Source organism: Schistocerca piceifrons, chromosome 1, assembly GCF_021461385.2.
Source record: "Schistocerca piceifrons isolate TAMUIC-IGC-003096 chromosome 1, iqSchPice1.1, whole genome shotgun sequence".
NCBI lineage: Eukaryota > Metazoa > Arthropoda > Insecta > Orthoptera > Acrididae > Schistocerca > Schistocerca piceifrons.
In genome coordinates, this window is record NC_060138.1 from 660,134,534 (window position 1) to 660,160,809 (window position 26,276).

The 26,276-nt window shown below is 38.5% G+C and overlaps 1 protein-coding gene across 1 annotated transcript in view; it reads left to right on the forward strand.

The window, feature by feature from the left end:
• Positions 1-26,276, forward strand: part of LOC124763951 (protein UBASH3A homolog) — a 260,599-nt gene that overhangs the window by 97,197 nt on the left and 137,126 nt on the right. The window contains 1 exon segment of the mRNA XM_047249130.1: positions 8,224-8,362. Coding sequence (XP_047105086.1) covers positions 8,224-8,362 — 139 coding nt within the window.

Genomic DNA, 26,276 nt, shown 5'->3' on the forward strand with positions numbered 1-26,276 from the left:
TAGCATTACGTCCATAGTGAAAAGTCCTGTCCAGTGTTCTTTGTTTGTGGATGATTTCTCTTTGTTCTGCTCTTCTTCAAGCCTTGCAACGACAACTCGTCAGTTGCAACTTACGATTAGGCGTTTGGATGACTGGGCGCAGAAGAGTGGTTTTAAGTTTTCCACCGAGAAGTCGGTATGTGTTCTTTTTAACCGTTCTCGTTCGATTTTAACCTTTCCTGAGTTGAGGATGAGGGACACTATTCTTACTTTTAAAGACACGGTGAGATTTCTGGGGCTCATTTTTGACTCGAAGCTCATGTGGTTACCTCATCTTAAAGACCTGAAACGGCGGTCACTTAAGGTTTTAAGTATTTTAAAATGTCTTAGCCACAGTACATGGGGAGCTGACAGGGCTTGTCTGCTCCAGTTTTACAGGGCGATATTTGTGCGATCTCGGCTCGATTATGGGTGCACTCTGTATGGGTCTGCGAGGCCTTCTTACTTAAAGTTGTTGGACGTTGTGCACCATGAAGGGCTTCGGTTGGCCACTGGGGCATTCCGAACTAGCCCCATACCAAGCCTCTGTGCAAAGGCTGGTGAACCGCCACTTCCTATGCGGCGACGGCTACTTACAGTGCGCCAGGCGTATAAAACTTTGTCCACACCATACACCCCTGCATACCGTACTGTTGCTCAGCCTCCTCTGGCACGATTGTTTCATAACCGGCAATGTGCGACGCAGCCCTATGGGATTCGCGCACAGGATTGCCTCGGTGCGATGTCTATGGCTGGTTTTTGTATTTTACGTTGCGGTTGGAGCAGATCTCCACCTTGGCTCCTCCGGAGACCCAAACTTATTTTAGATTTGACTAATTTTAAGAAAGATGGCACACCAGATTTTACGTTCCAATCTCTGTTTTTTAACATTTTAGATGTGCATCACGGTTTCACTGTCGTTTATACTGATGGCTCCAAACAGGAGACTTTCCTTGGCTGTTCTGTGGTGTTCCCTGATCATGTTACCCGGATTCACCTCCCTGCTGAATATACTGTTTTCGCAGCGGAGCTCCACGCAATCCTGAAGGCACTGGAGCAGATGCATCGTGTTCGGGGCGATCGATTTCTTCTCTGCTCCGATTCTCTTAGTGCCTTACAATCACTGCAGAACCTATACCCGACTGAGGAGATGGTCCAGTTGATACATGACCAACTGTACTTGCTCCAACAGCGGGGGTAAAGAGGTATCCTTCTGCTGGGTGCCTGGTCATGTTGGCATATGGGGCAATGAACAGGCTGATCGGGCTGCCAAGGAGGCCTGCAGAGAGCAGGATGTGGTCCAGTGTCCTATCCCCTTGCAGTCAGTCATCGTTGCACTCCACAGGAAGTGCATGGAGTTGTGGGAGGACGAATGGCTGGCGGTGACGGCCAATAAACTGCGGTTGGTAAAGTCAACCACTCGGCCCTGGCGTTCCTCCTGCCGGTTGCTCAGGCGAGAAGAGGTGGCCCTCACACGCCTTCGGATCGGGCACTGTCCTCTGACGCATAGCTATTTATTACGGCGGGAGGATCCTCCGTTTTGTGATGCTTGTGGTGTGCACATCTCTGTCCGGCACATTTTAACGGACTGCATTTTATACCGTGATGCAAGGGCAGAAGCACAAGTTGATGGGGATCTGCCTTGTGTTTTAACTAACGATGAGACGTGTGTGTCTAGGGTTTTTAAGTTTTGTGATGTGTCTGGACTCTGGACTAAACTTTTAGGCTGGAGGTTTTAGTATATTGCAGAGTGGCTGACTCCTCCCTTTTTTCCTTGCGGTCAGCCAGCCACTTCCATCTTCTACATTGTTTTAGCTCCCTCTGCCATTTTCTTCCTGTGTTGTCCATGTTTTACTGCTGACACCCTGCTTCATCCCACGCTTCGGTGTGGGTGAGCACTTATTTTTCAATGATTGTTCCCCATGTTTTAAGTTCCATTTTATGTAAATGTTCTGAGTTTTTTTTTTTTCTTGACATCCGTCTCACTATGTTACTGAACGGGCACTGAAGACCTTGCTGTCGTGCGCCCACAGAACCCCTCTATTACTACTACTACTACTACTTAAATTTGAGTTAGATGTGTATGAATTCCTCTTTGTCAGAAAATCTTTTCTTCCTGTAGACAGTCTGCATTTTATGTCCTATTTACTTTGGCCATCTTCAGTTATTTTCCTGCCCAAATAAAAAACTCCTCTATTATTTTTAGTGTCTCATTTCCTAATCTCATTCCCTCAGCATAACCTGATTTAACTTGACTGCATTTTGTTACCCTTGTTTTAATTTGGTGGTGTTCATATTATAACTTCCTTTTGAGGCACTATCCATTCTACGGTATATTGATAATTTTCACTTATGGACCGTCTGACAGCAACTGAATAAAACACAATTTTAGTGCCATACGCGTTTCGCCTTTATTTTCTGCAAGTCATCATCAGTGGCCTGGAATATGTACATGTGTTAGCTATTTTATTTACATTTTTGTCACTGTGCCTATAGGTTATAAACAGTTCTGGTGGTTGGTATTTCCTATTAAGTGGTAATGTTTTGAACTGTACTTACAGGTTGCGTAGACAGTTTCTTACATATTACACACCTGTTGCATTTTTGGTGTTGTTCTTCTTCCTATGAGCGCCAATTTGCTGTTTTTTCCGCATTCCACAGCACTATGCACTGAATGCTTGTTTTAATGCAATGTTTTGGTTTCTGTTGCCGACTGTCAAATGTTTTTGCCAAAGATCGAATAATACTGCCAAACTTATGAGTGTAACTATTGAAGTATCTGTGGTTTGTTCGTGTATGCATTTGTGTGTGTGTGTGTGTGTGTGTGTGTGTGTGTGTGTGTGTGTGTGTGTGTGTTATTTGGTGTCGTATTAATTTAATTTTATTTTATTGTATTTATTTATTTTTGTTTTTGTCCTGTGTGTGTGTGTGTGTGTGTGTGTGTGTGTGTGTGTGTGTGTTTTGGTGTGATATATATATACTATGAAAAGGTTAAAACAAAAGTTAACAAACAACAACGTATTAATAACAAGAGCGGACAAGGGAAATGTAATAGTACTCATGGATAAAGAGCAATACATCACAAAAACCAAGGAATACATAAACACCAACGCAATACAAAAACTGAAGTCAGATCCAACTACACGATTCCAGGCAAATGTGAAACGAACACTGAAAAACATTGAACACACACTCACAGACAAACAGAAATACTACTTAACACAGAAAAACCCACAAGCACCAACACTCCGCAGTCAACCAAAAGTACATAAAGACGGAATGCCAATGAGACCTGTTATCAACTTCAAGAAAGCCCCAACATACCGCATAGCCAAACACCTCCAAAAGTTAGTTACAAAACACTATAAAGTAGAAAACAACAGAACAGTGATAAACACAGGAAACCTAATAGAAAACATACAGAACATACAGGTACCACACACAGCATCACTGATTTCATTCGATGTAGAAAATATGTATACCTCCATCCCTATCACAGAAACAATAGAAACCATAGAACAAAATCTCTCATCCCACAGCAACCTCACCACAGACGCAATAAAAGAAATAACAGATATGCTCAGACTGACAACGGAACAAAACTACTTTCAGTTTGAGGAAGAATATTATCTACAAACTGATGGACTGCCCATGGGATCCCCAATATCAGGAACACTAGCAAACATTTTCATCAGTCACCTTGAAAATCAGATATTTGATAAGATAACCACAAATGAAAGTTTCAAAATCATATATTGGTACAGATACGTGGATGACATTATTTGTCTGGTAGACGAGCCAAGTGAAAAAATAGATGAACTCCATTCAGAAATAAACAAAGCTCATAAGAACATAAAATTCACACTTGAAAAAGAAAAAGAAAATCAAGTAAATTTTCATGACATTACAATTAAAAAAGAAAATGGAAAACATACATTTAACATCTTTAGAAAACCAACAGCCACGGACACAATAATACATTCCACACCCAACCACCCCCAAAGCCAGAAACTTGCAGCACTAAGACACATGTTACATAGATTAAACAGAATCCCACTCAGCAAGAGAAACTATGAACAAGAAATGAACATGATCATACAAATAGCTAGGAACAACGGGTATGACACACATGTGGTACACAGGCTCAATCAAAAAATAAAAAACAAACACAACATTTCCACAATACAAAAGAACTCACAAGCTGAAAACTTACAAACACACTCAACAAACACACACAATGACAACACCACACAGAAAAGAACCAGATGGTACACCATGACCTACACACATAAACTAACACACAGAGTTGCAAACATCCTAAAGAGACAGGGCTTCAAAATTGCATATAAGCCTGGGCAAACCCTTCAATCACACCTAAGCCAGCCAGCTACCAAGAGGGACAAATTCCAACAATCAGGAATATATAAACTTGAATGTCAAAGTTGTGATGCAGTATACATAGGCATGACATGCAGGAATTTGAAACAAGATACAAAGAACATATCAGATGTTGGAAGTATGAAACAAACACTACAACCATCATCCTACAAACATGGAACAAGAAATGAAAATAATGAGAATAAGCAACCATGACAAACATCTTATACAAATGCAAGAAAACTTCCACATCCAGAAAGCCATAGCAGAAAACAAACATGTGATATATGAACAAACACACATCAGCACAGGCTCCCTACTACACTTAATAAAGGAAATGATAACATAAAATATATATATATATATCTTCCCTCTATTATATATATATATATATATATAACACCAAAATACAGACACACACACACACACACACACACACACACACACACAGCACAAAAAATATATATCACACCAAAACACACACACACACACACACACACACACACACAGGACAAAAACAAAAATAAATAAATAAATAAATAAATAAATACAATAAAATAAAATTAAATTAATACGACACCAAATAACACACACACACACACACACACACACACACACACACACACACACAAATGCATACACGAACAAACCACAGATACTTCAATAGTTACACTCATAAGTTTGGCAGTAATATTCGATCTTTGGCAAAAACATTTGACAGTCGGCAACAGAAACCAAAACATTGCATTAAAACAAGCATTCAGTGCATAGTGCTGTGGAATGCGGAAAAAACAGCAAATTGGCGCTCATAGGAAGAAGAACAACACCAAAAATGCAACAGGTGTGTAATATGTAAGAAACTGTCTACGCAACCTGTAAGTACAGTTCAAAACATTACCACTTAATAGGAAATACCAACCACCAGAACTGTTTATAACCTATAGGCACAGTGACAAAAATGTAAATAAAATAGCTAACACATGTACATATTCCAGGCCACTGATGATGACTTGCAGAAAATAAAGGCGAAACGCGTATGGCACTAAAATTGTGTTTTATTCAGTTGCTGTCAGACGGTCCATAAGTGAAAATTATCAATATACCGTAATATTACGCGCAACTGAGGAGGACAGGACCACAAAAGTTGAAGACTATCCATTCTGTTCAGCTGCTCTTCCAGGTCCTTTGTCATCTCTGATAGAATTACAGTGTAATTGGCTAATCATAACTCTTATTTCTTCTCCCTGTACTTTAATTCCTCTTCCAAATGTTTCATTGGTTTCATTTTCTGCTTACTCAGTGTACAGATTGGTTATCATTGTGTTAGTCTATAACCTTGTCTGGTCCCTTCTCAACTGCTGTTTCCCTTTCATGCCCTTCAACTCTTATAACTAGAGTCTGGTTTCTGTACAAGTTGTGAACAACTTTTTGCCTCCTGTATTTTATGCTTGCTTCAATCAGAATTTCAAAGAATGCATTCCAGTCAACTTGGTCACAAACTTTCTCTCAATCTATGAATGCTATAAACATAGGTTTTTCTTTCTTCAATCCATCTTCCATGATAAAACATAGGGTCAGTATTGTCTTGGGTGTCCTAAATTTCTCTGGAACCCAAACTGACCTTTCCCAAGGTCAGCTTTTACCAGTTTTTCTGTCCTGCTGCAAATAATTAGTGTCTGTATTTTGCAACACCAACTTATTAAATTGATGATTCAATGATACTAACACCTGCCATCACCTGCAGTCTGTGGAACTGGAATTATACATTCTTCTTAAAATTGGAGGCTATTTTGCACTTCTCAGATATTTTGCACACCAGATGGAATAGTTTTGTAATCACTGGTTCCCCAAAGTAACTCAGTAATTCTGAGGGAATGTCATCTGCTACATCAGCCTTGTTTTGACATAGGTTTTTCAGTATTTTGTCAGTTTTTTTCCACTGTATCATACCAGTAAACTCATGATTCTTTAAAGAATCGAACTCTCATGTATAAAACAGACTTCTAATTACTGTTCACAGGAGTTAATTTGTTAAAATACTTGAAGTTAAGCATATAAGTGAGAAAAGGCTTAGAAAAAGTTGAAATTGTGTTCAAAGTTTGTTTGAAGTTGCTAAGTGCTCTCATTAGCAAACACTGAATGAATATAGTCTGGATATTTGCGCACAGTGAGTGTTGTTGCCTCAGGACATATACACAGTTTGTAACTGTTAAATTTGTCTTACTATGTTGAACTTTTCACATAATTTTTAAAATTCGGTCACTGTGTGTATGAAATACTGAAAAATCGAAGTTTTGTTGCCTCAGCAACTGAGTCCAGGCTCTGTGCCCCAGTATAGTTGCTCAGTAGTATAGATGTTCCAACTTGCCTTCAACTACTTCCTCCTCTCTTGCTACAGAGTTGTGCACAAAAAACCAGTCTCAATTACTAGATTCCCCTTTGTCACCCGCCAATTGTCATCTGTTGTTTTGAGGCTGTTGCAACTATGTTTTTTATTTGTTTCTTTATTATGTAATTATTAGATATTTATCTGTTTGTCGTCATATGTGCTCATGCCAGGCAACAGTTCATGGGTATTTGGTGAGCAGTCTGTACTCGGGGCCAGTTTCTTGTGCGCCACACTATGTGATATTACCTTCAAGTTCATCTCCCTAGTGTCACATGAAAGTAAATATTATGATTTCCAAATGAAAACTTGATATTGAATGTTAATCATTCAAACAAGTTGCAAATAATAATATGTAATTAGTAGAAGCTTAACCCTCCAGCAGGTGCGCCTATGTATAATGTGCCCAATGACAAATGACATTGTATTGAACCTTTTCATTGTTGTTTTACAATTGTGAGCCCACACCTATTTCTTCAGTATTTCTTCTGCTAATACGGTAATAAGTTGTGTTGTCATACACCCAAGTGAGCAGCAGTAATATAAAATAAAACAATGAGCTAGGTGATAAAAAGTGTACAGATCGTGCAAGGAAGTGACCCACATTCCGAGCTAGCAGCACAATTCTACAATAAACATTTATCTACAAGATGGTTAGTAATCCAAAAAGCAGCAGCGATCTGATGCAGCTGTGCTGCTTAATGCTTGAAGCGTGTCTTTACTGCAGGATAACACTTGTATGCAGCAGCAGAGTGATAATATAACTTTACTTTATTATGTTTTATTGAACAGTGATACCTTGTTAACATGAAGACAGCTATTCTTTACATGTGAACAAAGTACGCTGGGTGCCTGCTTGTGTTACAAAAAATGGCACGCCTGCTTAATGGTTAATATTGTGATGGGTTCTGGCAAATGCAGTGTGTGTAGCTTTTGTGGTATAAGGCATTTCTTATGGTCAGCAGTTCATATTCGTTAAATTTTATCCTCCTTGTAACCTTTTGGTTTATCATAACAAATTTATGTTCTGTTTGAAGATATATTGGCAAAAGTAATTTAAACTATAGGTGATTTCCATCTAAAGTGGTGATGCGTAAGGCTAAAGTGATATTACTTCAAAACTTTCTTGTGTTTACATTTCATTATAAAGGTTTCCAATATGATTAATGAATTGAATCTCGGGTTTTATGAATCACATGTTGCTTGTCATAAGGGAAAAAAATATCAGAAGTAAAAACATTAAGACTGAAGTAGGAAAAGGCAGATTACTTTTCTGTGTCCTGTGCTTCTGAACTCTATGTAGATATTTGTGGCTTTTCGAAATTTAAGTTACTACTTATTGAGCAAACAATATAAGAGAAGCAGCCTTATTTGTTTCTCCCCAAAATTCGATTGTCTTCTGTAACCAGTTTCTTGGAAGTAAAGCCTTATCATTCTAATAGGTTCACAAAGTTCTGTATCCACATATGCCACGTGAATCTGATGAACTTGAGCTCCGCATTGGTGATTACATTTATATCAGCAGTGAAGCACTTGTTAACACACCAGATGGTTGGGTTGAAGGCACTTCATGGCTTACCGGTGAGTAGACTTACCAGTGCTACATTATACATTATTTTAATAAATGGTTAATACAGTATTTTATAAGCCAGCAGCAATTTTTAGATTTTGGACAAGGTGCGGTGAGAAGCAAAGACTCTGTCCTTCTCAGCCTGCCTAAAAGTCTCCTCTGACCCAGGGTTCTGGGCAACTTCCCTGAACTCGCCTTTTTCCTAACCTCACCTGTCCTTTTCCTTCACTCTCCTACCTTTCTCTTCGACCCTTCTGCCAGAAGAGGCAGCCACTGGCTCCAAAAGCTTGCAAATTTAAATACTTTTATATATGTATTCTTCTGCTTGGTGAGTATTTTTTTTATCTGTCCATTCGCTGTTCAGTCTGTGTGCCAGACATTAGTAATAACTGAAACTTCCATCATCTATATGTAGTGTTCTGTCATTGACCTCCCAAAGACACACCTTAAATTGATCTTCCTTCCAGCCCCTCTTATCAACTTTTCTCGAGTGTGTAAGAGCTATTAAATTTAAGTTGCAGGGCAAGCATCTCAGAAAAAAATTGTGAACAAAAGTTTCACAGTTTCCAAAGTTTTTTTTAAATAGATCAACCTGCAACTGGGCACATGCCTGATTGAACATGACTTGTAGATTAAAAGTTAGTTCTGGACCAGGCCTCTTTGACTTACAAAGAAAGTACTGTAGGCCGCTCTGACGAGTAGGCCTGCAAGGTACACTATGTTCTCAAAAGTATCCAGACACCCCTAAAAACATACATTTTCATATTAGGTGCATTTTGCTGCCACCTACTGCCAGGTATTCCATATCAGTTTCCTCAGTAGTCATTAGACATTGTGAGAGAGCAGAATGGACTTCAAACACGGTCAGGTAATTGTCACACATCTGTATGCGAGATTTCCACACTCCTAAACATCCCTAGGTCCACTGTTTCCAATGTGATAGCGAAGTGGAAACGTGAAGGGACACATACAGCACAAAAACGTACATTGATTGACAGAGACAGCCGACAGTTGGAGAGGGTCATAATGTGTAATAGGCAGACATCTATCCATCACACAGGAATTCCAAACTGCATCAGGATCTATTGCAAGTACTATGACAGTTAGGTGGGAGGTGAGTAAACTTTGATTTCGTGGTCGAGCGGCTGTTCATAAGCCACACATCACGCTAATAAATGCCAAACGACACCTAACTTTGTGTAAGGAGCGTAAACATTGGATGATTGAACAGAGAGAAAACATTGTGTGAAGTGACAAACCGTGGTACACAATGTGGCGATCTGATGGCAGGGTGTTGGTATGGCAAATGCCCGGCGAACATCATCTGCCAGCATGTGTAGTGCCAACATTAATATTTGGAGGCAGTGGTATTATGGTGTGGTCATGTTTTTATCATAGAGGGGCTTGCACCCCTTGTTGTTTTGCATGCCACTATCACAGCACAGGCCTACATTGATGTTTTAAGCACCTTCTTGCTTCCCACTGTTGAAGAGCAATTCGGGTACGGCAATTGCATCTTTCAACATGATCAAATGCCTGTTCATAATACATGGCCTGTAATGGTGTGCTTACATGATAATAACATCCCTGTAATGGACTGGCCCTCACAAAATCCTGACCTGAATCCTATTGAATTCCAGCATTACCGATGGAGGATGCACAAACTTCTAAGTCATTTTCAGCCAGGTATCCGGATACTTTTGATCACATAGTGTACGTTGGAGAGCCACAATGAATTTGACTAAGGTACTGGTGGATTGAGCCTTTGAGCCTATGAGCTGTGATCAGATGACTCAGTTAGCTTCCAAAAGAAAGAGATTTGAGCCTCTGTAGTGGAGGTAGTTGAGAGGTACTGTCAGAAGTAAAGCTGTGAGGGCATGTTGAACATTGTGCCTGACTAACTCAGTCAGTAAAGCATTTGCCTGCAAAAGGAACATGTTCTGGTTTCAGACTACAGTCTGGCACACAGTTTTAATTTGCCAGGAAGTTGCAAAAGTATAGCTTTGTGTGTGACACTGATAGCATACACAGCAAGCTGGTACACCTGTTGATTAGATTAGATTAGATTTACTTTCATTCCAATTGATCTGTAGTGAGGAGGTCCTCCAGGATGTGGACCATGTCAGAAAAACAACAATACCTGACAGTTATTTACAACTAAAACAAGTAAGCTAATGTACCATTCCACAGGTCCCAAGTGGAATGATCATCATTTTTTAATGAACACTAAGAGTCATTTTACAAATACTAATGCACTGAATTTAAAATAAAAAAGTTTTTTTATTTATTTATAAGGTAATAAACATGTAATACAACTACTGTAATACTTATTTACAATGAACACATTACTGCACTGAAATTGTGCAGAAGTTATGTTGTACTTATATACAAATCAGTTGGTTTTACTAAGAAATTCATCAATGGAGTAGAAGGAGTTGGCCACCAATAAATCCTTTAGGATTCTCTTAAACTGAATTTCATCGGTTGTTAAGCTTTTTATGGCTGCTGGCAAGTTATTGAAAATGTGTGTTCCTGAATAATGCACACCTTTTTGTACAAGACTAAGTGAGTTTAAATCCTTGTGAAGATTATTCTTATTTGTAGTATTGATTCCATGAATTGAGCTGTTGGTTTGAAAAAGTGATATATTTTTAATGACAAATTTCATTAAGGAATAAATATATTGGGAAGCAGTAGTTAGTATCCCTAGTTCCCTAAACAGGCTTCTGCAGGATGTTCTTGAGTTCACACCACATATAACTCTTACTGCACATTTTTGTGCCCGGAAAACTTTAGCTTGGCTTGATGAATTACCCCAAAAAATAATCCCATATGACATTATGGAATGAAAGTAAGCATAGTATTCCAGCTTTTTCATTTTTATATCCCCTATATCAGATAGATTATATAATGGTAAGACAGAGATTTAGGAACCAGGTTTTAAATTGTAAGACATTTCCAGGGGCAGATGTGGACTCTGACCACAATCTATTGGTTATGACCTGTAGATTAAAACTGAAGAAACTGCAAAAAGGTGGGAATTTAAGGAGATGGGACCTGGATAAACTGAAAGAACCAGAGGTTGTACAGAGTTTCAGAGAGAGCATAAGGGAACAATTGACAGGACTGGGGGAAAGAAATACAGTAGAAGAAGAATGGGTAGCTTTGAGGAATGAAGTAGTGAAGGGAGCAGAGGACCTAGTAGGTAAAAAGACGAGGGCTAGTAGAAATCCTTGGGTAACAGAAGAAATATTGAATTTAATTGATGAAAGGAGAAAATATAAAAATGCAGTAAATGAAGCAGGCAAAAAGGAATACAAACGTCTCAAAAATGAGATCGACAGGAAGTGCAAAATGGCTAAGCAGGGATGGCTAGCGGACAAATGTAAGGATGTAGAGGCCTATCTCACTAGGGGTAAGATAGATATTGCCTACAGGAAAATTAAAGAGACCTTTGGAGATAAGAGAACGACTTGTATGAATATCAAGAGCTCAGATGGAAACCCAGTTCTAAGCAAAGAACAGAAAGCAGAAAGTTGGAAGGAGTATATAGAGGGTCTATACAAGGGCGATGTACTTGAGGACAATATTATGGAAATGGAAGAGGATGTAGATGAAGATGAAATGGGAGATATGATACTGCGTGAAGAGTTTGACAGAGCTCTGAAAGACATGAGTCGAAACAAGGCCCCGGGAGTAGACAACATTCCATTGGAACTACTGACGGCCTTGGGAGAGCCAGTCCTGACAAAACTCTACCATCTGGTGAGCAAGATGTATGAAACAGGCGAAATACCCTCATACTTCAAGAAGAATATAATAATTCCAATCCCAAAGAAATCAGGTGTTGACAGATGTGAAAATTACCGAACAATCAGTTTAATAAGCCACAGCTGCAAGATACTAACACGAATTCTTTACAGACGAATGGAAAAACTAGTAGAAGCCGACCTCGGGGAAGATCAGTTTGGATTCCGTAGAAACACTGGAACACGTGAGGCAATACTGACCTTACGACTTATCTTAGAAGAAAGATTAAGGAAAGGCAAACCTACATTTCTAGCATTTGTAGACTTAGAGAAAGCTTTTGACAATGTTGACTGGAATACTCTCTTTCAAACTCTAAAGGTGGCAGGGGCAAAATACAGGGAGCAGCAGGCTATTTACAATTTGTACAGAAACCAGATGGCAGTTATAAGAGTCGAGGGACATGAAAGGGAAGCTGTGGTTCGGAAGGGAGTAAGACAGGGTTGTAGTCTCACCCCAATGTTATTCAATCTGTATATTGAGCAAGCAGTAAAGGTGACAAAAGAAAAATTCGGAGTAGGTATTAAAATCCATGGAGAAGAAATAAAAACTTTGAGGTTCGCTGATGACATTGTAATTCTGTCAGAGACAGCAAAGGACTTGGAAGAGCAGTTGAATGGAATGGACAGTGTCTTGAAAGGAGGATATAAGATGAACATCAACAAAAGCAAAACGAGGATAATGGAATGTAGTCGAATTAAGTCGGGTGATGCTGAGGGAATTAGATTAGGAAATGAGACACTTAAAGTAGTAAAGGAGTTTTGCTATTTGGGGAGCAAAATAACTGATGATGGTCGAAGTAGAGAGGATATAAAATGTAGACTGGCAATGGCAAGGAAAGTGTTTCTGAAGAAGAGAAATTTGTTAACATCGAGTATAGATTTAAGTGTCAGGAAGTCATTTCTGAAAGTATTTGTATGGAGTGTAGCCATGTATGGATGTGAAACATGGACGATAAATAGTTTGGACAAGAAGAGAATAGAAGCTTTCAAAATGTGGTGCTACAGAAGAATGCTGAAGATTAGATGGGTAGACCACATAACTAATGAGGAAGTATTGAATAGGATTGGGGAGAAGAGAAGTTTGTGGCACAACTTGACCAGAAGAAGGGATCGGTTGGTAGGACATGTTCTGAGGCATCAAGGGATCACCAATTTAGTATTGGAGGGCAGCGTGGAGGGTAAAAATCGTAGAGGGAGACCAAGAGATGAATACACTAAGCAGATTCAGAAGGATGTAGGTTGCAGTAGGTACTGGGAGATGAAAAGGCTTGCACAGGATAGAGTAGCATGGAGAGCTGCATCAAACCAGTCTCAGGACTGAAGACCACAACAACAACAACAACAACAACAACAACAACAACATCCCCTATGTCTGACAAAATTCGCATTGCAAACAGAGATTTGTTAAGACGCTTCAGCAGTTCTGTGGTGTGCTCCTCCCAGTTGATTTTGTTATCAAGCTGTAATCCCAAGAATTTAACATTGTCCACTTCTTCTATCTTATTGTCATCATATGTTGGACATATGCTCTTGGGACACCCCTTACAAGTTCTGAACTGCATGTAGTGTGTTTTTTCAAAGTTTAGTGACAAAGAATTGGCTAAGAACCAGTGATTAATGTCCACAAATATTTTATTGGCTGATCTTTCTAAGACTACACTTGATTTGCTATTTATTTCAATGTTTGTATCATTGGCAAACAAAACAAACTTGGCATCTGGTAATGTTACTGATGAAAGGCCATTGATATACACAAGAAAAGGTAAGGGCCCCAAAATGGAACCTTGTGGGACCCCACATGTAATTAGTTCCCAGTTGGATGATGCCTGATAGCTTGATACATGTCTCTTTCCTAATAACACCCTTTGTTTCCTGCCAGAGATATAAGATTTGAACCATTTTGCAGCATTTCCCGTTACACTATAATATTCTAGTTTACTTAAATGGATATTGTGATTTACACAGTCAAATGCCTTTGACAGATCACAAAATATACCAGTTGCCTGCAATTTTTTGTCTAATGAATTAAGCACATTTTCACTGTAAGTGTAGATAGCCTTCTCAATATCAGAACCTTTTAGAAATCCAAACTGTGACTTTGACAGTATGTTATTTGAGATAAGATGGTTATAAAGACGACTGTACATTACTTTTTCGAAAATTTTTGAGAATGCTGGCAACAGGGAAATTGGTCGGAAATTTGATGCTATTTCTTTATCTCCCTTCTTAAACAGTGGCTTAACTTCAGCATATTTCAGCCACTCAGGAAATATTCCACTGATAAACGACTGGTTACACAGATAGCTTAATATGTTACTTAGCTCAGAATCACATTCTTTAATTAGCTTTGTTGATATTTCATCATACCCACTAGATGTTTTTGATTTTAAAGATTTTATGATGGACATTATTTCTGTTGGGGTAGTGAGGGTCAAATTCATATTATGGAAGTTACTTGAAATGTCTGGTCTAAGGTAATCCATAGCAGCATCTACCGAACCTGACAGCCCCATCTTTTCAGTAACAGTTATAAAATGTTTGTTAAAAAGTTCTGCAACACTATACACATCTGTCACCAATGTATCATTTACTCTTAATGCTATTTGTTCCTCTTCATGTCTGGTTCTACCGGTCTCCTCCTTCACTATATCCCATATTGTCTTTATTTTGTTATCTGATAAGACTATCTTTTCCTTGTAATATATTTGCTTTGACATCCCTATTACAGTCTTTAATATTTTGCAGTATTTCTTATAATGTGCTATAGCATCAACATTGGAAATGTTTCGGATTGACAGATACAGTTTTCTTTTTGTTTTACAAGATACCCCTATTCCTCGAGTAATCCATGGCTTCTTTGTAGACTTTGCTCTAACCTAGGTAAGTTTTGGGGGAAAGCAGTGTTCGAATAAGGTAAGCACTTTATTAGCAAAAGTGTTATATTTTTAATTCATGCCATGAGCACTGTAAACATCAGTGCAGTGAATGTCTCTGAGGAGTGTCCTATAACAATCAATTTTTGGCTTACTGATTACCCTCTTGAGCTCAGATTTAACAGATTTTATATCCTGTTCAGTATTAACATTTAACAGAAGGAACTGCATGTCATGGTCTGAGAGGCCATTGACTATTGGTTTTGTAATATAATTTTGTTCATTGGACTTTTCTATAAAGATATCATCAATGGCTGTTTGTGAGCAAGTGGCTATCCTAGTGGGGAACTTTACAGTGGGAATTAAGTTGAATGATAGTGTTACTAACTCAAATAAGTTCTTATTGGGAGAGTCTTTAAGGAAATCTACATTGAAATCACCAGCAACCACTATTTCTTTGTTTTCGGTTGTTAAATGGGCCAGTACAGCTTCAAGGTGGTTTACAAACAGATTAAAGTTACCTGCAGGTGCTCGATATACACTTAATATTATGAAGGATTTTTTGTGAAATTCTAATTCTGTTGCACATGCTTTCATATGCTGTTCTAGGCGAAATTTATGAATGTCTATGTTCTTAAATTTATGACAGTTCCTGATGAATGTGGCAACTCCTCCTTTCTCCATTTCTGATCTACAAAAGTGAGATGCTAACCTAAACCCTGTAACACTTAAAAGTTCTGTACCAGTGGTTACATGATGTTCAGAGAGGCAGATTATGTCAGCTGAGTTTGAAGACTCTGATTCATCTATGCAGATAGTTAATTCATTAATTTTATTTCTCAGTCCTCAAATATTTTGATGCAATAAAGATAGCTGACATTTCACATTGACTGAGTTAAAATTGGGTAGAGTTAAAATATCTGCTGACAGTTGAAAATTCTTAACCAATGGCTGTTTATGCTGATGTAATAAGCTGGAATTACGTTTTTTGATTTCTTTCTCAAACTGAAGGTTTGTCTCAGTTCTAACCTCTCTTAAAATTTGCTTTCTTTCTGTCCTCCCTACCCTAAAAAAGGGTCTTTTCTGAGTCCTATGACCACTGGTATTTTATCACTCATGACAGTGCCTCCCCCCTTTAACTTTCCTGCTATTTCCCCAGCCAATTTACCCTTCCCCTTCCTGTTGAGGTGAAGGCCATGCCTAGTATAATCCCACCTACTGAGAGAATCAACATGAACCACACCAATGTGTGACCCCGCACCCGACATGAGCAGCCGTTCCAGCTCCAAATTAACTCTCTTGACAGAAGAGTTCAAATGAGGTCAGTCATGGCGCCCAAGAACAGATACAAACTCAACACTAGTATGCTTCGATGCTGATGCAATCTTCGCCAGGTCACACTCTGTCAATACTGTTACCTGCCCCACCCACTATAACCACGGTGTCTTCCTTAGTGAAATCTTTGCAAAGTGATCCTAAATCCTCTGTCACCTGCTCCAGACCAGCACTAGGTTTAAAAAAATTGGTGACCTGGTATTCTGATCCTAGTTCATCCTGCAAAAGTTCATCCTGCAAAAGTTGGAAGATTTATGTACCCATTCTCTCTGAATACATCAGATTAAGTGAGCTCTGCAAGCAAAAACAACAATCCATCCAAAGGGAGAGGAAAACAAAAGACATTTAAAGTCTATAGCCTTTCTTCCACATGTGGAAAATGTTTATTCAAAAATTGCCCAGATCATGAATCGTAAGTTAGATGTAATCTTCGACCCACTAGCCAAGATAGCAGCTCTTCTATGACCTGGTGGCTATCTATGAAGTTGCTTGTCAGTGTGGTAAAAGATGAGTGGGACAAACCATACACAATGAACAATAATGGTGCATTGAACAACAACTGCACACACACACACACCTTCTGCAGCCCATCAAATCTGTGGTGACTTGAATGTTGTATGTCCACTGGCCATTCCAGAGAGTACAGGAAGGTCAAGGTACTAGCCACAGTCTCATCCTATCGGGATGCTGTAATTGAGGAAGCTGCAGAAATCCAATTTTCAGACAACTTGCTCAAACCAGATGACAGTTTCCATCTCAATGTTTCATGGAAACAACTTATTTCACATCTACAGTCTTAGAGGAATTTTTGTTCTGAATCTTTGCTGCCCGTCTTTCCAACCTTTATCATCCTTTCTAATAATTAAGCTCCTAATTTTCAAGCACTGTGAATTTTGTTGACTAGGTACTTGCGACATATTTATCTTGGATGCGAAAGATTTATCTGTGACTGATGCGATTATGAAGACTGTATTGTCTCTGATAGTGCTCGAGCCTTTTTCTCCACAGTGTGTCTTTGAATCAAATGGTTTTAGGATTTCAGGTTATAAATAGATGCACTTGGGCACACAGAACTCAGCACTGGCTGATCTTGAAGTTGGCTGTATGGTTAATAACCAAATGATTGGAAGATTGAGTATTGCTGTCCTGGATGCATGCACAAAAGATGGTGAAGCTGTATGTGGTAGATGTGAATTAGAGGCAGATGAGACATTTACATCTCCATCAGAGTGTCTAAACTGTTCAGGTGATCATCCCATGTGGATCAGGGATTTCTGTTTTTTTTGTCGAAGAAAGAAAAATTCACAAATTGACAGTGACGAGGAGACCCCATTATAATGAGGCTAATAAAGTCCTTAAAGTGATGTAACTTCTAGCATTTGGCACATTCCTTGCAACAACTCCTATGAAAAATTTCACATAAAGCAATGCATCAGCCCAAACTGAAACATCAGAGCTGGGCACAAATAAATGCAATTCTAGTTGAATTTACAAAGGGAAAATTCCCTTTGAGTCTTCAGGTTCACCAAAACCAGCGAGCTTTCCAAATGAAAATATTCAGTCTCAAGAAGCTGAAAACTTAGAATCTTTCTCAGTGCAACCCACACCAGCTTCAGATAGAGAAAATGACACAGTCAAAAGCCAACCAAAACTGAAATTGGTTTAAAACTACTGGATCATTGAGGGGTGCCACTTGCTGATGGTTAGGCAATGTTGCAGACGTGTCCTTATGGAGAAACCAGGTATCCCATTGAACTTTCCTTTTTCATCTGCTGCATATCACCATGACAAAGAAAAAGGCCTTCCTGGTCAATGGCACCTATAATTCAATGAAATGTGAATCAGTTCATAACTTATATTCTGGAGTTAAAATTCATAGCACAGAAAATACCACTGTACCTTTGTGCACAGGAAGAGAGATTTCAAAACAAAAGTATTGATGTCGCTGCAGTAGGAACCGACTCTCTCCACAGGACAGATGGTGGTAGTGGTGACAGTGCTAAGGGTAATGGGCATCATTCAATAGTAACACATGCCACAGCTCAACCATCCTACTCACAGTCAGCTTGCATGCAGTAGCAGTTATCATCCATGCATCACTGAATATAACTACATGCACAGCATACATTCCACCTCATGACTAGAGACTCTCATAGACCTAATTAGACATTCCCCCACCAGTCCTCCCACGTGCTTCAGGGTCCCACAACACTTGTCCAAGGAGTCTCTTATGCGCTGAGGTCAGATGACTGTCTTTAGCTCAACTGGAGGGTTGTTCTTACTCATTGAACTTTCTGTCTGGTTGTGGAAAGAATTTATGAAATCCATTAACATTCAAACTGGTCATAAGAGTATGGGAGTTTATCAGAAGTATCTACAGTAAATGCAGAGTGACATCTATCTCTGTCATAATGAAAGATGAGAATATTTGAACTCTTTCAGCTCACATAACACAGGAAGTGGCCAGTTGTTTCCATAGTGTAAAATCCTATGTCAGAAAGCATTTGCAGAAAGTGCACAGTCTGAAATTGGTAAATGCATTGATGTGCATTTTCACCTTTTCGTGGCGTAATGAATAGTCCATTAAATTTCAGCATGCAGCCACGCAAATAAAATTTCCTCCACTGATATTTCATCCGCATAGCGTCCGGCCATCCTCAGAGTGAGTCACAAGACTGACAACAAGATGCCAAGCGCGGCCTTATATGCTCCAACACGGTGGTACTGTGCATGCGGGTCACAGATGATGGTCAGTGGCAAAGAAATATGCTTACACATGCGCCGCCTGTGGTGAAGGTGTACAGACATTCGATTCGCTTATCGATGTATGATTAGCAGCGGTGACACCATGAAGACTTCTCTGCAGTTTAATTACCCCAAGAGCCGGATTCCACACTTTGTCCAAATTAAAAACATTATCTCTAGTTGTTAAATTATTAGCTAATCTAATCTCTATAGCTTCCTAAAGTATACAAGATGGATAAGGATGAGTGTCTAAAGGACTTGTCTATGAGGCCTATAACAAGCACTATTGGTTCACCAATGTATTTTTCTGCCAAATATTTAGCTTCCTTATTAAAACCATTGTGCCTACACATTTGTGATTCTATGGATTTTAATCAGAGATTTAGCAATGTCAGGCTAAATAGTACAGATGTGCTCGTTAGTTTTGATGTGGTATCATTATACACCAAAGTACCTTTAAAGGACTCTTTATCTCTTATCACCCAACATTTTGATACGAACATTGCAGCCTTATTTGACCATGTGCTTTTATCACGTTATTTTCAGTTTAATGGTGAATTTTATTAGCAGATTGATGGCGTTGCTATGGGAAGCCCCGTCCCCCCTCTGGTAGCTAATTTATTCATGGAAGACTTTGAGGACAAGACACTGGACTCAGCAAGTTTTAAACTAACGGTCTTCTGGAGGTACAGGGACGACACATTTGAGGTATGGCCACACGGGATGGATGAATTACATTGATTTCTTGAGCATTTGAATTCTATCCATGCTAGTATCAAATTTACTGTCAAAATAGAAAATGACAGCTGCCTCCCTTTTTTGGATGTTGTCATTTGCCGCAAAGTTGATCGCACATTAGGACATGCTGTTTATCGGAAACCAACACACACAAATCTATATCTACATGCCAGTAGCTGCCATCACCCTTCACAGACCATAGTGTCCTTAAGACCTTAGTGCACAGGGCACACTGTATATCCAATAAAGATAATTTGCAAGAAGAGCTCATGTAACTTGAGAGCATTTTTAAAGTGAATGGATTTTCTCTGCAATAAATTCTTAGAGCATTCAGTGCAATCGTAGAGTGCAGGTATGTCATGGGGAAGAAGATAGGAGCTCCTCCATATCAAGTGCGTTTTTGCCCTATGTGGGTGCTCTTTCCTCAAAGATAGGCCGTATTCTTGAGAAACACTGTGTTATGGTGATCTTCTGGCCCCCCATGAAGATTGCAGCTTTACTTGGCTCTGTAAAGGATGATTTACTGCTTCATAAAGTGGGTCTGTATCAGACTCCTTACGGAAATTGTGAGAAGTTGTACATAGGTCGAACAACACAAACCGTTCATGAGAGATCTGTGGAGCATCAAAGATACACATGCTTATCACAGCCAGACAAGTCAGTGTGGCTGAACATTGTATTGATACAGGGCATTCCATGAATTACAGTGATGTGAAGATTTTAACATCCACCTTTTCCTTTTGGGAATCTGTCTTCAAGAAAGCTATAGAGATTAGATTAGCTAATAATTTAATAAATAGAGATAATGGTTTTAATTTGGACAAAGCATGGAATCTGGCTCTAGGGGTAATTAAACTGCAGAAAAGTCATCATGGTGTCACCGCTGCCGATCATACATCGATAAGCAAATTGAATATCTGTTCATCTTTGCCATAGGTGGTGCATGTGTAAGCGTATTCCTCTGCTGCCGAGCGGCAACTGTGACCCACATGTGCAGTACCGCGACAGTGGAGGAAATTTTATTTGCACAGCTGCATACCTGAAATTTAATGGTAAATGCATTTATTTATTTTTTTATTTATTTATTTCATGTTCCATAGATCCTGGAATCCTGGAAGCGAGTGAATCGCCAGGATATGGAACATGTCAAATTGTACATAGTTCAAGCATAACTTGTATAAATACATACCAATAAAGATACAATGTAAATAAAATCAATAGACAACAGCACAGTCAATAAACAGAAAATTGTTTTTCACATATTAAGGATAACATATATATGATATGGAATGTGTCTGATTGTACACACCTGAAATATATCTTACATAAACGCAACAAAAAGATACAATGTAAATAAGATACCAACTAAACAACAGCACATTCAATTAACAGAAGTTTTTGTTTCACGTGTTAAGGATGAGTAATATATACAGGAATCAAGATAAGTTGACTATTCCAAGGCAAATACAGAAATACCAATAAACAATTTTCATATGCCTATTCAAAACAAAATTAATTACACTATTTATACAACACTTGCAAGTTTAGTGATTATATACATTTTCTTCCACATATTCATCAATTATATAAAAAGATTTCTCAATCAGGTACTCCTTGAGAATTTGTTTGAATGTTGGCGATCTATTGTTAAGGCATTTGATGTGTGGTGGGAGAGCATTAAACAGCTTAATACTGGAGTAGTAAGCTCTTTTTTGAACCATAGTGAGACTTTTCAATTCAATGTGCAGACTGTTTTTGGTCCTTGTGTTATAGTCATGAAATTGGCTGTTATCTTTGTAGATAGAAGGGCTATTACAGACAAAGGTCAACAAAGAAAAGATATACTGTGAGGCGGTGGTAAGGATCCCCATCTTTTGATACAGGCATCTACAAGAGTGTCTATGATGGACACCACTCATTATTCTGTTGGCTTTTTTTTTTTTTTTTGTGCAGTGAAAATTTTCTTTGCGAGAGGTTGGTTCCTCCAGAATATAATAGCATATGTCATTAATGAATGAATATAACCAAAGTAAGAAGCCTTAATGGTATCCACATCAGCCACTGAAGCAATAACCCGTAGTGCAAATATTGCTGAGCTAAGTGTTTTGTAAAGATGAAGAATGTGTGTCGACCAATTACATTTGCTATCTATATAAGCACCCAGGAATTTTGTAACCTCAAATTTTTGTATTGCTTGATCTCTACACTTAATGTTAATTTCTTCCAGATTTCTTTGCAGAGTATGGAATCTCATGTAGGGGCGTTTTATCTGTATTGAGTGAGAGACCATTTGAAGAAAACCAATTTATTATGTCATTGAAAACTTCGTTTGTAGTTTGTTCAAGATTGTTATCGGTAAAATCATCAATTAGAAATGTAGTGTCATCTGTAAAAAGAATAAATTTACTCTTTGTATCAGAACAAAGTGAGAGATCATTAATGAAGATAAGAAACAGTAGTGGACCCAAAACAGAGTCTTGTGGCACACTACAACGTACTGTGCCTCCCTCAGATGAGGCAGGTTCTCCAGATGTGCCATTCAGCATTACAGTCTGCTTTTGGTCCTTTAGGTATGACTGGAGCTATGAACCAACGGTACCACCCAAAACATAATATCTTGCTTTTTTTCAAAAGAATTAGATGGTTTACACAATCAAAGGTTTTAGAGAGGTCACAAAAAATACCTACTGGAGACATCTTTTTGTTGGTGGCTTCCGGAACGTGATTGGTGAAAGAGAATATTGCTTTTTCTGTACGAAGACCTGCACGAAAACCAAACTGACTTTTGTTTAGGATATTGTGGAAGCTGAGATGATTGACAATCAACCTGTGCATCAGTTTTTCAAGAATTTTTGACAAGATAGTTAAAAGGGAGATTGGACAATAATTTGTAACATTGTCTTTCTCACCTTTTTTTAAAGAGTAATATCACTACAGATTGTTTTAGCCTGTCAGGGACAATTCCTTCTTGCAGCAATGAATTGAATATGTTGCATAAGACTGGACTTATATATTTGTAGCAACATTTCAATATTTTACAGGAAATGTTGTCCACATCTAGACTTTTTATTTGTTAATGAGGTAATAATTCTTTCAATCTCTTTTACTGTAACGTGAGATAAGGGTACCTTTGGGGGGTCTGTTACTGATAGCTGTCTGTAGAAGAGCCAATGACTTGTCCACAGAACCTTTACAGCCTGTCTTCTCTGCTGCTGACAAAAAGTGCCTGTTGAAGATTTCTGCAACCATTTCAGGTTTCTTTATGATATTGGCACCTTGTTTAAGTTCTATGGGTGTCCTGTTCCCCATTTTTTGCCTGTTTATTACATACCAAATTGTTTTTATTTTGTTGTCAGACTTATCAATTTCAGACTTACTGCACATATTTTTTGACTTATTTGTTACCTTCTTTAGGAAGCTGCAGTAAAGTTCGTAGTGTTGATGTTTTTTTGGATCATTACAAGTTCTGGGGGAATTATATAGCATCCTCTTTGTTCTGCAGGATGTTTTTATCCCTGCAGTGATTCATGATTTATTGATAGACTGTTTCTAATTATTTTTTTAAGGAAAGGTGGCTTGAAAAACAGACATAAATTCATTTAGAAATGTATTATACTTTTTGTTCACATCTGCTTCATTGAAAACTGGACTCCAATCTATCTCTTGCAGGCTGTTGTTGAAATTTTTGATGGTTTCATCATTTATTATCCTAAAAGATTTCCAAGAATTCTCATAACTGTTGCACAGATTGATGTCAGTGAAAGTAAGCAACTGAACTCCATGATCAGAAAGGCCAAGAACTGGACGTACACTGATATTGTTGACTCTTGACTTATCTATAAATATATTGTCAATCAGACTTTGACAGTTCTCGGTAACTCTAGTTGGAAAATTTACTACTACCATCAGATTATAAGAATCGACTAGATGTTCTAACTTGCTTTAGCATTGCTTTCATTTAGGAAATCTACATTGAAATCACCTGTAATTATTAGATCCTTAGATTTTGAGTACACTTGGGATAAGACAGAATCTAACTGGCTCAGGAACACATTAGTGTTCCGTGTGAGGGAGCTCTGTATAGTGCTAACACTACAACTGTACAACCACTTAAGTAATTTCTACACCATGTATTTCAATATCTTGTTCAATACAGTGACTCTTTAAATCTAATGTGGTATATGATACGTTATTTTTTTAAGTATATTACTACTCCACCATTCTTCATGATAGATCTGCAGTAACGTGCTGCTAGATAGTAACCACTGAGCTATAACATTTCAACATCTCTCATGTAGTGTTCACTAAAGCATAGAACATCAGCATCCTTCATCTCTTGTGGATCATCTAAAACAACAGAAATTTTGTTTACTTTGTTTGTAAGTCGTCCTACATTATGGTGAAAAATTGTCATAGCTTTCGACAACTTATGTGAAACAACAGCAATTTCTTGACATATTGCAGCTTTCATGTAATTGAGTGTACAAGGTTTGTTGCAGTACACTTACTTTTTAGGTAATCCCATAAGAAGAAGTCACAAATAGACAAATCTGGTGAGTGTGCTGGCCAGTGGACATCGCTGAAATGTGAGATTACATCTTGAGGAAACATTTCTTGAGCAACTGTCATCGAATCATTAGCCTTGTGAGCTGTGGCTTCATCTTGTTGGAACCACATGTCTGCCATTTTTATCCCCGTAGTGTCCAGTTGTGGCTGCATGAAATTGCATAGCATTGCAACATAACGTGCAGCATTCACTGTTACACTAACACTGCCTTCTTGAAAAAAATAAGACCCAACGATTCCCCCTTTGGACACTTCACACCACACTGTGCAGTGGTTTTTTATGCCCTTCTTGTGTGTTATTTGCTGCCCAATAGTGACTGTTTTAATTGTTACGTAACTGTCTAAGTGAAAGTCCACTTCATCACTCATCAACACATCATTAGCAGCAAGAACATCAGTCATTTTCTCTCAAAGCTGTCTCCGTTCACCATAATCAGGGTAGTGGATCATATGCACAATCATAATTTTGTAAGGATGAAAAGGTAACTTATCCTTCAGAATGCACTGCAGCGAGTGACGAGACAAGCCTGGAGTTGCAGCACACCACCTGGTGGAGCGACAAGGACTTTGCAGAACAGGTGCTCTTACTTTATCAACATTTTCCTGTGTTTGCACTGTGCGAGAATGACCAGGTGTTATCTGCTTTATGACTGACCCAGTTGTGCGAAAAGAGGTAACCCAACACAATATTGTGTTGTGGTCAGGTGTCGAACCGTTTTGTGGAACTTTGAAGTGTATACGGAAAAACCATTGCACTGTGATCGCAGAGTCATTACTTTTGAATAAATGTTCAACAGCAAATTTGCAATGACGCAGGGTCCACTGCACCATTGTGACTGAGACTGGATACTTTGACCTACAAAACAACATGTCCCTCAGCCCGCCATTCCAGTCCCACCACTGATACCACTCAAGTCAAATCCATGTGTTCTTTTTGTGCCGCCCTGTAGTATGCATGACATAATCCTGTGTTTATTTGTTGACTTCTGATGGTATTTGCAACAGTTAGAAATTGAGATATTTTTAAATTACTTGTAAGACTACCAGCACTTGTAATAAGTTTCCCTTGGATTTTGGTAGCACACCAAAAAGATGCTATTAACTGACCTGGTTTATTAGATGTCACATGATATGTGAATTACTTATGTTGTATAGTTAGCAATTTTGTTTTCGGTACTGCACGTACTCCACAAGCCAAGTTATTAAAAATCACATGTTCTTCCAACTTCAGTGTAAAGTATTTGGATCTGAAATGTTTATAACAGACTTGTATATTTAATCAAATCATCTACTGCATTAGTGGGTACACACAATCTCCAGTGATCAGAATCCACGTTCTCCTTCTGGTATGACACGTCCTGATGCTTGGAATAATAGATGCAGATCTTCAGTTCTAAGGGATCATCACACTTGTCTTGGATCATCTTCAAGAGCTCATCTGCATCCTGTTGAATCTTAATTTTCCTAAGTAGCTTCTTAAATTCTTTCTCAGCTGGTAAACCCTTCATGCAGTTTGTACAACTTTCTTTCACCATTGATTGTGCTATATTTACTTCATCTATATTTTTGGATCATCATGATGGTACGTCACAAATAATGCTATCTTTTCTTGGCTTATATTCAGTTTCAAAGTGGTATTGTTGAAATGCAAGTGCCCATCTTCTCAAGTGACTGCATGTCAGTTTACATTTTTTGTGCACATCATGACATGTCTTCCACGCACACACCATGATATGTCTTCCAAGCAGATAGACTCAACACTTAGTAAAACCCCAAATGAATACCAATGCTTTTATCTCAGTAACAATGTATTTTCTTTCCCCACACAGTTAATGCTCTACTGGTGAAGGCAGTTGTGT